This window comes from Pecten maximus, chromosome 19 (genome assembly GCF_902652985.1).
Source record: "Pecten maximus chromosome 19, xPecMax1.1, whole genome shotgun sequence".
NCBI lineage: Eukaryota > Metazoa > Mollusca > Bivalvia > Pectinida > Pectinidae > Pecten > Pecten maximus.
In genome coordinates, this window is record NC_047033.1 from 24,959,353 (window position 1) to 24,974,541 (window position 15,189).

Sequence of the window (15,189 nt, forward strand, 5' to 3'; positions counted from 1 at the left end):
CGTATACAGACCCTGTTCAGATCAAAACTGCTGTTTAAAAGAAAACATGGACAAACGCACAAAACGTATCCTTGTATACAGATGATATCAGGTTCCTTTTGAAACGATAATATATATAATGACATGAGATTATATTTTTCCTTAGAAATAATTTGAAATTGGTTATAAGCATTTAAACTACAGATATTAAATAGACTATATGATTACAGAAACAGATATCCCTCCCTATAACATTATTATTGACTGTTTCCCAGAGTTCAGTGAGATCAACATCAGGTAGGCGAGCATAAACATGTATGTATATATATATATTAATGTAAGTATAACGTGGGGAGGCTAAACCCATTCTCACAGTAGTTAAATCGTGTGATGAATTACCCTATATCATATGTGTTTGTGGCTCAGTAATAACGAACAGAGAAGGATGTGATGGCGATTATTATACACATAATTACCTACCTATTACCAGCCAGGGTTTTTATCTTATAGTTCCATACAATATTTCATTTTGTTTAATTCAACCAGTAACAAAGTATAAGAAAATACGATGCATTCATAAAGACACCCTATCTAATCTTATAGATATGAAGATGATTCTTTTTCACGAATGAGTAATTTCCTTTCGAGCGAAAAAGAAAGATCAAAGCTTCATAGAGTCATTATTACATTCATCGCGCCATTAAAATAGCTCACTTCCGGTATGTGATAAATGGGTGCGTTCGTATAAGTAGTCACGTGACCACTGTGATATAATTGTCCACACATTTAAGTAATTTTTGGGTTCATGTAATGAAAGAAATCAGACACCATATGAATTAATTTTGCTAGCATCTGCTGAACACTCCGCTTGTCGGGTGTGAACAGTTGGGATACATTAATTGAATAGTAAACTTGACTGTTAAAGATGACGATCAGAGGTTGGGGAGCTAGCGCGTGCGTAATTAGATCGCTTCACACGTACACAGGACAGACAGACCTGTGTGTATGTACAATAGAACATATGCTACATTTTCAGACTCTGAAGATCTCCCTCTTTATAATGATCCCGTGTGCTCCATATATAACACAAATCGGGATTAGTCCATTTGGCCGGTTAACAAGGAACCTCTTTAATGCATACAACAAACAGTACAACCATCATCAGGGTTGATCTGGTTGTCTGCTGTTTTTCGGTACACCAGCAGAAATACAATTAAGTTTAAGGTGAAAATATGGATCTACTAAGACATGAAAATACAAATAAAACACGATGTAATTTATTATGTAAAAACAAAAGTTGGTCTTGGTGTCATGATTAAAGCATTGCACTAAAGGAATATATACGGTGTGAACACTGAAAAAATTAATGTAACATACACCCTTAATTGAAGTTTGGAAACGTGCAACACGTTGGTCGCCTCACTGACCTTGTTCATGTAATAGGCAGTACCAGGCAGATATTTGTATTATTTTGTAGATAAATGCTGTATTTGATTTATCTGACGAAGAGTGAAATGAACAGTAAAGAATGGGATCAGATACATGTTGTGCCACAAATTTCACTTTATTTTTAAACAAATTTAAATTGAAAATTAAAAAAATAATAAGTTGATAGATTTTGACTTAAGGCAATGTCTCTATAATAAAACAACTGAAAGAGAAGTTATAAAGTTACGTTAAGTAAAAATCTCCGTTTACAGGAGGGCAGCTTCAGCAACATGAGATTGTACATGTAAAGGGAGACAACTTCTACTTTCTTCGTTGCTATGGTATCCGATAACATGGAGCATCTCGTAAAAGTGATCCAGCACTTAATGTATCTCATGGCCTATAACAGTAATATCTGACAGGACTGTTTTATTAAAAATATTACTAGCGCATTAGTAATATGATGTTTTGGAAATAGACATTTCTAAATCAAATTAACTGTAAAACTGTTTGATTAATAAAGGAACAATCTTAAAATATTGGTAATTTAACAAAATAAACCAATTATCATTAAAATAACCCTTAAGGAAAATCTTAATTTTCGTTTGTTTTCTGTCTTCAGATTTACATTTACATATTTAATAAATTACCTTGTCTTTGTACATATTACAAGGTTTCCTAGACAACAACGTTTTCTATTACAATGATATTATTTGCAATGCTTAAAATATCCTCCATACAGGGTTTTTATAGTGATTGTATTTTATTGGTATCGGTTTCATAGATGCACGTGGTTCAATTTTGATAAGTGTTACAGCTAATCGTTATACTGTTGACCTTGGTGTCAATAATACAGATATCGTTATAATGTTGACCTTGGTGTCAATAATACATGATATCGTTATACTGTTGACCTTGGTGTCAATAATACATGATATCGTTATACTGTTGACCTTGGTGTCAATAATAAAGGATATCGTTATAATGTTGACCTTGGTGTCAATGATACAGAATATCGTTATACTGTTGACCTTGGTGTCAATGATACAGAATATCGTTATACTGTTGACCTTGGTTTCAATAATACAGGATATCGTTATACTGTTGACCTTGGTGTCAATGATACAGGATATCGTTATATTGTTGACCTAAGTGTCAATATTACAGGATATCGTTATACTGTTGACCTTGGTGTCAATAATACAAGATATCGTTATACTGTTGACCTTGGTGTCAATGATACAGATATCGTTATAATGTTGACCTTGGTGTCAATAATACAGGATATCGTGATACTGTTGACCTTGGTGTCAATAATACAGGATATCGTTATACTGTTGACCTTGGCGTCAATAATACAGGATATCGTTATAATGTTGACCTTTGTGTCAATAAAACTGGATATCGTTATAATGTTAACCTTGGTGTCAATGCTACAGGATATCATTATAATGTTGACCTTTGAGTCAATCATGCACGATATCGTTATACTGTTGACCTTGGTGTCAATAATACAGGATATCGTTATAATGTTGACCTTGGTGTCAATAATACAGCATATCATTATACTGTTGACCTTGGTGTCAATGATACAGAATATCGTTATAATGTTGACATTGGTGTCAATATTACAGCATATCGTTATACTGTTGACCTTGGTGTCAATGATACAGATATCGTTATACTGTTGACCTTGGTGTCAATGATACAGATATCGTTATAATGTTGACCTTGGTGTCAATAATACAGGATATCGTTATACTGTTGACCTTGGTGTCAATGATACAGGATATCGTTATAATGTTGACCTTGGTGTCAATGATACAGGATATCGTTATAATGTTGACCTTTGTGTCAATAATACAGGATATCGTTATATTGTTGACCTTTGTGTCAATAATACATGATATCGTTATAATGTTGACCTTTGTCTCAATAATACAGGATATCGTTATATTGTTGACCTTGGTGTCAATAATACAAGATATCGTTATACTGTTGACCTTGGTGTCAATAATATATGATATCGTTATACTTTTGACCTTGGTGTCAATGATACAGGATATCGTTATAATGTTGACCTTTGTGTCAATAATACAGGATATCGTTATACTGTTGACCTTGGTGTCAATAATACAAGATATCGTTATACTGTTGACCTTGGTGTCAATAATACAGGATATCGTTATACTGTTGACCTTGGTGTCAATAATACAGGATATCGTTATAATGTTGACCTTGGTCTCAATAATACAGGATATCGTTATAATGTTGACCTTGGTCTCAATAATACAGGATATCGTTATACTGTTGACCTTGGTCTCAATAATACAGGATATCGTTATAATGTTGACCTTGGTCTCAATAACGTTAACTGTCTCAATATCGTTAAACTGTTGACCTTGGTCTCAATTATACAGGATATCGTTATAATGTTGACCTTGGTCTCAATAACGTTAACTGTCTCAATATCGTTATACTGTTGACCTTGGTCTCAATAATACAGGATATCGTTATAATGTTGACCTTGGTCTCAATAACACATGATATCGTTACACTGTTGACCTTGGTCTCAATAATACAAGATATCGTTATATTGTTAACCTTGGTGTCCATTATAAATGATAACGTTAACTGTTGACCTTGGTGTTAATAATACAGGATATCGTTATACTGTTGACCTTGGTGTCAATAATACAGGATATCGTTATACTGTTGACCTTGGTCTCAATAATACAGGATATCGTTATACTATTGACCTTGGCGTCAATGATACAGAATACTGTTTATCTTTGTTTGAAATATACTTAACATATTGGGGGCTGTGGTGGCCGAGTGGTGAAGGTGTCCCGACACTTTATAACTAGCCCTCCACCTCTGGGTTGCGCGTTCGAAACCTACGTGGGGCAGTTGCAAGGTACTGACCGTAGGCAAGTGGTTTTTCTCCAGGTACTCCGGCTTTCCTCCACCTCCAAACTTGGCACGTCCTTAAATGACCATGCTTGTTAATAGGACGTTAAACAAAATAAACCAAACCAAACTTAACATATCCTCTGAATTTATCTGACAGATTAGCTAGTTATGATTTATTGGTTACGAAAACGGTCAGCGGTTGTCTCCCTTATAACATGTGTTTCTCTTTGTAGAAATGTAAAATGTAAACTTTATTGATTTCACAACAATTACGAAATAAGTTACATGTATATCAAGTTATATTAATCACGCTTGTTGGCACAGATGGAAGCACGCGAGGGTTCTTACTGTGGGAGGAAACTTTAGTACCCGGGGAAAACCCACGTGGTCGGGCAGGTGACCCCATACCTGTCCACATCCGATCGGGAAATCGAACCCCGGCCGCCTAGGTGAAAGGCAAGTGTTTTACCACGATGCCACCCAACTAACCATGAAGAAATAAAGCTTCATCATCTGTTTATGAAATAAACAAAACAATTTACATTTTTCCTATGATATCTACGCTTTACTAGATTAATAAAATGTTTGACGAGAACTTTCATTTAACAAACATTTAAACAATTTTCCTTTGTGGCCATGCTGTCTTTCATTTGTTTTGGTATTACCTAGTTTGTGTAGATCTGCCATATCGGTCTTAGCTTCTGGTGTAGATCCAAGCTGAAGGGCTAATATGCTTCGAACTTTTTGTTCTGATAAGACAACTTTAGTTTCCGGTAGGCTTCCGATATAATTGCGACACTGCTAAAATTATACAAAGATGGCGACTAAAAAAATAAGTCCATTTAAAGACGACCTCGCAACAGATAAAGCCATATTAGACGACCTCCTCGCAACAGATAAAGTCATATTAGACGGCCTCCTCCCAACACTAAAGCCATATCAGACGACCTCCTCGCAACAGATAAAGTCATATTAGACGACCTCCTCGCAACAGATAAAGTCATATTAGACGACCTCCTCGCAACAGATAAAGTCATATTAGACGACCTCCTCGCAACAGATAAAGTCATATTAGACGACCTCCTCGCAACAGATCAAGTCATATTAGACGACCTCCTCGCAACAGATAAAGTCATATTAGACGGCCTCCTCCCAACAGATAAAGTCATATTAGACGATCTCCTCCCAACAGATAAAGTCATATTAGACGACCTCCTCCCAACAGATAAAGCCATATTAGACGACCTCCTCCCAACAGATAAAGTCATATTAGACGGCCTCCTCCCAACAGATAAAGTCATATTAGACGGCCTCCTCGCAACAGATAAAGTCATATTAGACGATCTCCTCCCAACAGATAAAGTCATATTAGACGATCTCCTCCCAACAGATAAAGTCATATTAGACGATCTCCTCCCAACAGATAAAGTCATATTAGACGACCTCCTCCCAACAGATAAAGCCATATTAGACGACCTCCTCCCAACAGATAAAGTCATATTAGACGGCCTCCTCCCAACAGATAAAGTCATATTAGACGGCCTCCTCGCAACAGATAAAGTCATATTAGACGATCTCCTCCCAACAGATAAAGTCATATTAGACGATCTCCTCCCAACAGATAAAGTCATATTAGACGATCTCCTCCCAACAGATAAAGTCATATTAGACGGCCTCCTCGCAACAGATAAAGTCATATTAGATGACCTCCTCGCAACAGATAAAGTCATATTAGACGACCTCCTCCCAACAGATAAAGGCATATTAGACGACCTCCTCGCAACAGATAAAGTCATATTAGATGACCTCCTCGCAACAGATAAAGTCATATTAGATGACCTCCTCGCAACAGATAAAGTCATATTAGACGGCCTCCTCCCAACACTTAAGCCATATTAGACGACCTCCTCCCAACAGATAAAGTCATATTAGACGACTTCCTCGTACCAGATAAAGTCATATTAGACGGCCTCCTCGCAACAGCTAAAGTCATATTAGATGACCTCCTCGTACCAGCTAAAGTCATATTAGACGGCCTCCTCCCAACACTTAAGCCATATTAGACGACCTCCTCGCAACAGATAAAGTCATATTAGACGACCTCCTCCCAACAGATAAATTCATATTAGACGACCTCCTCGCAAGAGATAAAGTCATATTAGACGGCCTCCTCCCAACAGATAAAGTCATATCAGATGACCTCCTCGCAACAGATCAAGTCATATCAGACGACCTCCTCCCAACAGATAAAGTCATATTAGACGACCTCCTCCCAACAGATAAAGTCATATCAGATGACCTCCTCGCAACAGATAAAGTCATATCAGATGACCTCCTCGCAACAGATAAAGTCATATCAGACGACCTCCTCCCAACAGATAAAGTCATATTAGACGACCTCCTCCCAACAGATAAAGTCATATCAGACGACCTCCTCCCAACAGATAAAGTCATATTAGACGACCTCCTCCCAACAGATAAAGACATATTAGACGACCTCATCACAACAGATAAAGTCATATTAGACGGCCTCATCACAACAGATAAAGTCATATTAGACGACCTCCTCGCAACAGATAAAGTCATATTAGACGACCTCCTCCCAACAGATAAAGTCATATTAGATGACCTCCTCGCAACAGATAAAGTCATATTAGACGACCTCCTCCCAACAGATAAAGTCATATTAGACGACCTCCTCGCAACAGATAAAGTCATATTAGATGACCTCCTCGCAACAGATAAAGTCATATTAGATGACCTCCTCGCAACAGATAAAGTCATATTAGACGGCCTCCTCCCAACACTTAAGCCATATTAGACGACCTCCTCCCAACAGATAAAGTCATATCAGACGGCCTCCTCGCAACAGATAAAGTCATATCAGACGACCTCCTCGCAACAACTAAAGTCATATTAGACGACCTCCTCCCAACAGATAAAGTCATATTGGACGACCTCCTCGCAACAGATAAAGTCATATCAGACGGCCTCCTCGCAACAGATAAAGTCATATTAGACGACCTCCTCGCAACAGATAAAGTCATATTAGACGACCTCCTCCCAACAGATAAAGTCATATTAGACGACCTCCTCGCAACAGATAAAGTCATATTAGACGGCCTCCTCGCAACACTAAAGTCATATTAGACGACCTCCTCCCAACAGATAAAGTCATATTAGACGGCCTCCTCCCAACAGATAAAGTCATATTAGACGGCCTCCTCCCAACAGATAAAGTCATATTAGACGACCTCCTCCCAACAGATAAAGTCATATTAGACGGCCTCCTCCCAACAGATAAAGTCATATTAGACGACCTCCTCCCAACAGATATAGTCATATTAGACGGCCTCCTCCCAACAGATAAAGTCATATTAGACGGCCTCCTCCCAACAGATAAGTCATATTAGACGGCCTCCTCCCAACAGATAAAGTCATATTAGACGGCCTCCTCCCAACAGATAAGTCATATTAGACGGCCTCCTCCCAACAGATTAAGTCATATTAGACGACCTCCTCCCAACAGATTAAGTCATATTAGACGGCCTCCTCCCAACACTAAAGTCATATTAGACGGCCTCCTCCCAACAGATAAAGTCATATTAGACGACCTCCTCCCAACAGATAAAGTCATATTAGACGACCTCCTCCCAACAGATAAAGTCATATTAGACGGCCTCCTCCCAACAGATAAAGTCATATTAGACGGCCTCCTCCCAACAGATAAAGTCATATTAGACGACCTCCTCCCAACACTAAAGTCATATTAGACGGCCTCCTCCCAACAGATAAAGTCATATTAGACGACCTCCTCCCAACAGATAAAGTCATATTAGACGACCTCCTCCCAACAGATAAAGTCATATTAGACGGCCTCCTCCCAACAGATAAAGTCATATTAGACGGCCTCCTCCCAACAGATAAAGTCATATTAGACGACCTCCTCCCAACAGATAAAGTCATATTAGACGGCCTCCTCCCAACAGATAAGTCATATTAGACGACCTCCTCCCAACAGATAAAGTCATATAGACGGCCTCCTCCCAACATATAAAGTCATATCAGACGGCCTCCTCCCAACAGATAAAGTCATATTAGATGACCTCCTCCCAACAGATAAAGTCATATTAGACGACCTCCTCCCAACAGATAAAGTCATATTAGACGACCTCCTCCCAACAGATAAAGTCATATTAGACGACCTCCTCCCAACAGATAAAGTCATATTAGACGGCCTCCTCGCAACAGATAAAGTCATATTAGACGACCTCCTCCCAACAGATAAAGTCATATTAGACGACCTCCTCCCAACAGATAAAGTCATATTAGACGACCTCCTCCCAACAGATAAAGTCATATTAGACGACCTCCTCCCAACAGATAAAGTCATATTAGACGACCTCCTCCCAACAGATAAAGTCATATTAGACGGCCTCCTCCCAACAGATAAAGTCATATTAGACGACCTCCTCCCAACACTAAAGTCATATTAGACGACCTCCTCCCAACAGATAAAGTCATATTAGACGGCCTCCTCCCAACAGATAAAGTCATATTAGACGGCCTCCTCCCAACAGATAAAGTCATATTAGACGGCCTCCTCCCAACAGATAAAGTCATATTAGACGGCCTCCTCCCAACAGATAAAGTCATATTAGATGACCTCCTCCCAACAGATAAAGTCATATTAGACGGCCTCCTCCCAACAGATAAGTCATATTAGACGGCCTCCTCCCAACAGATAAAGTCATATTAGACGGCCTCCTCCCAACAGATATAGTCATATTAGACGGCCTCCTCCCAACAGATAAAGTCATATTAGACGGCCTCCTCCCAACAGATAAAGTCATATTAGACGACCTCCTCCCAACAGATAAAGTCATATTAGACGGCCTCCTCCCAACAGATATAGTCATATTAGACGACCTCCTCCCAACAGATATAGTCATATTAGACGACCTCCTCCCAACACTAAAGTCATATTAGACGGCCTCCTCCCAACAGATAAAGTCATATTAGACGGCCTCCTCCCAACACTAAAGTCATATTAGACGGCCTCCTCCCAACAGATAAAGTCATATTAGACGGCCTCCTCCCAACACTAAAGTCATATTAGACGGCCTCCTCCCAACAGATAAAGTCATATTAGACGGCCTCCTCCCAACAGATAAAGTCATATTAGACGACCTCCTCGTACCAGATAAAGTCATATTAGACGACTTCCTCGCAACAGATAAAGTCATATTAGACGACTTCCTCGTACCAGATAAAGTCATATTAGACGGCCTCCTCGCAACAGATAAAGTCATATTGGACGACCTCCTCCCAACAGATAAAGTCATATTAGACGACCTCCTCCCAACATCTAAATACATATTAGACGACTTCCTCGCAACAGCAAAGTTCATGTCAAGACGACCTCTTCGTTATAGGTAGGATCCTATATAGACGACCGTCTCATAGCATCAGAGGTCATAATTTCACAAACTGCTTGTAACAGCTTAGGTCATGTGAAGTCGATGTCAAAAGTAGACTGAACACAGCAAGGAGTACAATGAAGTGTATGTATGTAAATTGTATAGTATTTATACTCTTAAGGTCAGAGTACAGTTCACGACTGAACAATACCACTGGTCAACACCAATACTTCTAGACTTAATAACAAATGATGACCGGTTACCTCCCCTGAATGGTAAGTGTTTGAAGATGGCTACAAAACTGTATACCGTATATGACCAAATAAGGGCACAGAGCGTGATTAATTGACAGTGGGGGCGCCCTTATTATGATTCATTATTCTGAAGTTTTATGAAACAGACTATACCATATAGCAGACTGCCCAAGGCTGTGGAAACGGTAAAAAAAAATCAGTCAAAACAATATTCCAGATGAAGATATATATTCATTATCGTATATTAAGCTTAAACATCGCTTAAATATTCTTGTCAACTTGTAAACCATGCCAGTTGTTCTTTAGACCAGAGAATGTGTGCGATGTTTTCATGCCGACCATCAATGAGTTATCGTAGAAAGTATTGTATTGAGTTAATATTCTCTTTGTTATTTCATTGTTTGACGTATGTTTTCATACGTAATTGTGTTTTTGTTATTAAACATGTAAACAATCCTTTGTCGAGAGAGATGGCTACCCTAATAGCTGACCTTGAGACAGAAACAAGATAGCTTACACATCAATTCCATGAATGAGTAGAGAACGTTATATGACAATGCTAGATCGATAATCAATTCATAATAATCATTGTATTTGTGTGCTCGTACGGACACCAAACAGACACACCCATTAACTGGGAGTAAAACTGGCCCATCTGTAATATGACATCAATGTATACAACACATTGACATCCGGAAATGTAGGTCGTTTCCAGGGTTTATGACGTCACATCACAAACATTTAACAAACATATAATATAACATTTCAAATGTTGCAATTTGTAGAAATGTTTAAATTGTAAAGAATCAATGGCATTTAAAATGATGAAAGCAACCTTCCAGGAAGTTAAATTTGTTTCTTTATTTAGAGTTATTTGAAACTCTATCATTTTATCAATACTCGCTATTTTCAGATACGCAATCATTGGTTTATACAAGTTCGATGTTTTACGTCGTTCTCCTGTTTTAGCTTACATTATCTTTAAATAGAACTATATCGATGGGTCACTGTGACAAGTTATGACGATAAGATGTTATGTTTAGTACTGGACAGTGTAATACGTTATGACGATCAGATGTTATGTTTAGTACTGGACAGTGTGATACGTTATGACGATAAGATGTCATGTTTAGTACTGTACAGTGTAATACGTTATGACGATACGACGTTATGTTTAGTACTGGACATTGTGATACGTTATGACGATAAGATGTTATGTTTAGTACTGGACAGTGTGACACGTTATGACGATAAGATGTCATGTTTAGTACTGGACCGTGTAATACGTTATGACGATAAGATGTTCTGTTTAGTACTGGACAATGTGACAAGTTACGACGATAAGATGTTATGTTTAGTACTGGACAGTGTGATACGTTATGACGATAAGATGTTATGTTTAGTACTGGACAATGTAATACGTTATGACGATAAGATGTGATGTTTAGTACTGGACAATGTAATACGTTATGACGATAAGATGTCATGTTTAGTACTGGACAGTGTAATACGTTATGACGATAAGATGTTATGTTTAGTACTGGACAGTGTGATACGTTATGGCGATAAGATGTTATGTTTAGTACTGGACCGTGTAATACGTTATGACGATAAGATGTTATGTTTAGTACTGGACATTGTGATACATTATGACGATAAGATGCCATGTTTAGTACTGGACATTGTGATACATTATGACGATAAGATGTTATGTTTAGTACTGGACAGTGTGATACATTATGGCGATAAGATGGCATGTTTAGTACTGGACAGTGTGATACGTTATGACGATAAGATGTTATGTTTAGTATTGGACAGTGTAATACGTTATGACGATAAGATGTCATGTTTAGTACTGGACAGTGTAATACGTTATGACGATAAGATGTTATGTTTAGTACTGGACAGTGTGATACGTTATGACGATAAGATGTTATGTTTAGTACTGGACCGTGTAATACGTTATGACGATAAGATGTTATGTTTAGTACTGGACATTGTGATACATTATGACGATAAGATGGCATGTTTAGTACTGGACAGTGTGATACGTTATGACGATAAGATGTTATGTTTAGTACTGGACAGTGTAATACGTTACGACGATAAGATGTCATGTTTAGTACTGGACAGTGTGATACGTTATGGCGATAAGATGTTATGTTTAGTACTGGACAGTGTGATACGTTATGACGATAAGATGTCATGTTTAGTACTGGACGGTGTGATACGTTATGACGATAAGATGTTATGTATAGTACTGGACAGTGTGATACGTTATGACGATAAGATGTTATGTTTAGTACTGGACAGTGTGATACGTTATGACGATAAGATGTCATGTTTAGTACTGGACAGTGTGATACGGTATGACGATAAGATGTTATGTTTAGTACTGGACAGTGTAATACGTTTTGACGATAAGATGTTATGTTTAGTACTGGACAGTGTGATACGTTATGACGATAAGATGTTATGTTTAGTACTGGACAGTGTGATACGTTATGGCGATAAGATGTTATGTTTAGTACTGGACAGTGTGATACGTTATGACGATAAGATGTTATGTTTAGTACTCGACAGTGTGATACGTTATGACGATAAGATGTCATGTTTAGTACTGGACCGTGTAATACGTTATGACGATAAGATGTCATGTTTAGTACTGGACAGTGTGATACGTTATGACGATAAGATGTTATGTTTAGTACTGGACAGTGTAATACGTTATGACGATAAGATGTTATGTTTAGTACTGGACAGTGTAATACGTTATGACGATAAGATGTCATGTTTAGTACTGGACAGTGTAATACGTTATGACGATAAGATGTTATGTTTAGTACTGGACAGTGTGATACGTTATGACGATAAGATGTCATGTTTAGTACTGGACAGTGTGATACGTTATGACGATAAGATGTTATGTTTAGTACTGGACAGTGTGATACGTTATGACGATAAGATGTCATGTTTAGTACTGGACAGTGTGATACGGTATGACGATAAGATGTTATGTTTAGTACTGGACAGTGTAATACGTTATGACGATAAGATGTTATGTTTAGTACTGGACAGTGTGATACGTTATGACGATAAGATGTTATGTTTAGTACTGGACAGTGTGATACGTTATGACGATAAGATGTTATGTTTAGTACTGGACAGTGTGATACGTTATGACGATAAGATGTTATGTTTAGTACTGGACAGTGTGATACGTTATGACGATAAGATGTTATGTTTAGTACTGGACAGTGTGATACGTTATGACGATAAGATGTCATGTTTAGTACTGGACCGTGTAATACGTTATGACGATAAGATGTTATGTTTAGTACTGGACAGTGTGATACGTTATGACGATAAGATGTTATGTTTAGTACTGGACAGTGTGATACGTTATGACGATAAGATGTTATGTTTAGTACTGGACAGTGTGATACGTTATGACGATAAGATGTCATGTTTAGTACTGGACAGTGTAATACGTTATGACGATAAGATGTTATGTTTAGTACTGGACAGTGTGATACGTTATGACGATAAGATGTTATGTTTAGTACTGGACAGTGTGATACGTTATGACGATAAGATGGTATGTTTAGTACTGGACAGTGTGATACGTTATGACGATAAGATGTTATGTTTAGTACTGGACAGTGTGATACGTTATTACGATAAGATGTTATGTTTAGTACTGGACAGTGTGATACGTTATGACGATAAGATGTTATGTTTAGTACTGGACAGTGTAATACGTTATGACGATAAGATGTTATGTTTAGTACTGGACAGTGTAATACGTTATGACGATAAGATGTTATGTTTAGTACTGGACAGTGTGATACGTTATGACGATAAGATGTTATGTTTAGTACTGGACAGTGTGATACGTTATGACGATAAGATGTTATGTTTAGTACTGGACAGTGTGATACGTTATGACGATAAGATGTTATGTTTAGTACTGTACAGTGTGATACGTTATGACGATAAGATGGTATGTTTAGTACTGGACAGTGTGACACGTTATGACGATAAGATGTTATGTTTAGTACTGGACAGTGTGATACGTTATGACGATAAGATGTTATGTTTCGTACTGGACAGTGTAATACGTTATGACGATAAGATGTCATGTTTAGTACTGGACAGTGTAATACGTTATGACGATAAGATGTTATGTTTAGTACTGGACAGTGTAATACGTTATGACGATAAGATGTTATGTTTAGTCCTGGACAATGTAATACGTTATGACGATAAGATGTCATGTTTAGTACTGGACAGTGTAATACGTTATGGCGATAAGATGTTATGTTTAGTACTGGACAGTGTAATACGTTATGACGATAAGATGTTATGCCCTTTTCACAATGTTTATTTATTTTCAGTTAAACAAAAAGATTTAATTGTTCCGTGACGTCACAGAGTCAGTCGCGTCCATAACACCGTCGTCCGTCGTCTTTCAAATGTCCCTCCTTTATAATTGTATTGTCTTTCCGTCGTCTATAAAATGTATCTCCATTGACGTTAAAATGTCTGTCCGTCGTCTGTAAAACGTTTTTCCATTGCATATAAAATGTTTGTCTGTTGTTTATGGAACATCTGTCCGTCGTCTCCATTGTTGTCTATTGTCTTACGGAACATATGTCTGTCGTCTTTTTTAAATGTCTCTGTCGTGTCCATGAAATATCTGACGGTTGTTTATAAATTGGCTGTCGGCCGCCTATAAAAAAAATCTCCATCGTCTATAAAATATCTAACCGTCCTCAATATATTATCTGTCCATCATCTATGAAATATATTTGCATTGTCTATAGAATGTCTGGTTTTCTTCTATAAAATGTCTCATCGTCGTCTTTAAAACGTCTGGCCGTCGTCTGAAGTAAATTGTTTGTTTCTGCATTTCTTGACTGTCTGAAAGAGTCAATAGAGAGATCCAACCTGGTTTTATAGGACTATTGTCAATCCTATGAAGCCTCAACAGTATGGGTGTTAAATTGGTGATCAAATTAGCTACTCGATTGTGCCTTTACATTATATACAAATGTATACATATACATGTATGTACATATACTCCACGCGGTGAGGTAATGAAATCACTCGGAACACCTCGGCCGATTATCTACGATCCGTAGAGAATCGACCGAGATGTTCCGAGTGGTAATGAAATAACGACAAACACATTG

The 15,189-nt window shown here is 37.8% G+C and overlaps 1 protein-coding gene across 1 annotated transcript; it reads left to right on the plus strand.

Moving 5' to 3' along the window:
* Positions 1-904: 904 nt before the first annotated feature.
* On the plus strand, positions 905-7,141 carry LOC117317482. Its single transcript, XM_033872293.1, has 4 exons — positions 905-917; positions 1,680-1,748; positions 5,255-6,190; positions 6,375-7,141. Exons 1-4 carry the CDS (start codon positions 905-907, stop codon positions 7,139-7,141), a joined length of 1,785 nt encoding a protein of 594 aa, XP_033728184.1.
* Positions 7,142-15,189: the final 8,048 nt, after the last annotated feature.

Coding starts and splice junctions, on each gene's coding strand:
- LOC117317482 (XM_033872293.1), top strand. Junction 1,749..5,254: donor CTACTTTCTTCGTTGCTATG/GTATCCGATAAC, acceptor CCAACACTAAAG/CCATATCAGACGACCTCCTC. Junction 6,191..6,374: donor AGATAAAGTCATATTAGACG/GCCTCCTCCCAA, acceptor CCAACACTTAAG/CCATATTAGACGACCTCCTC.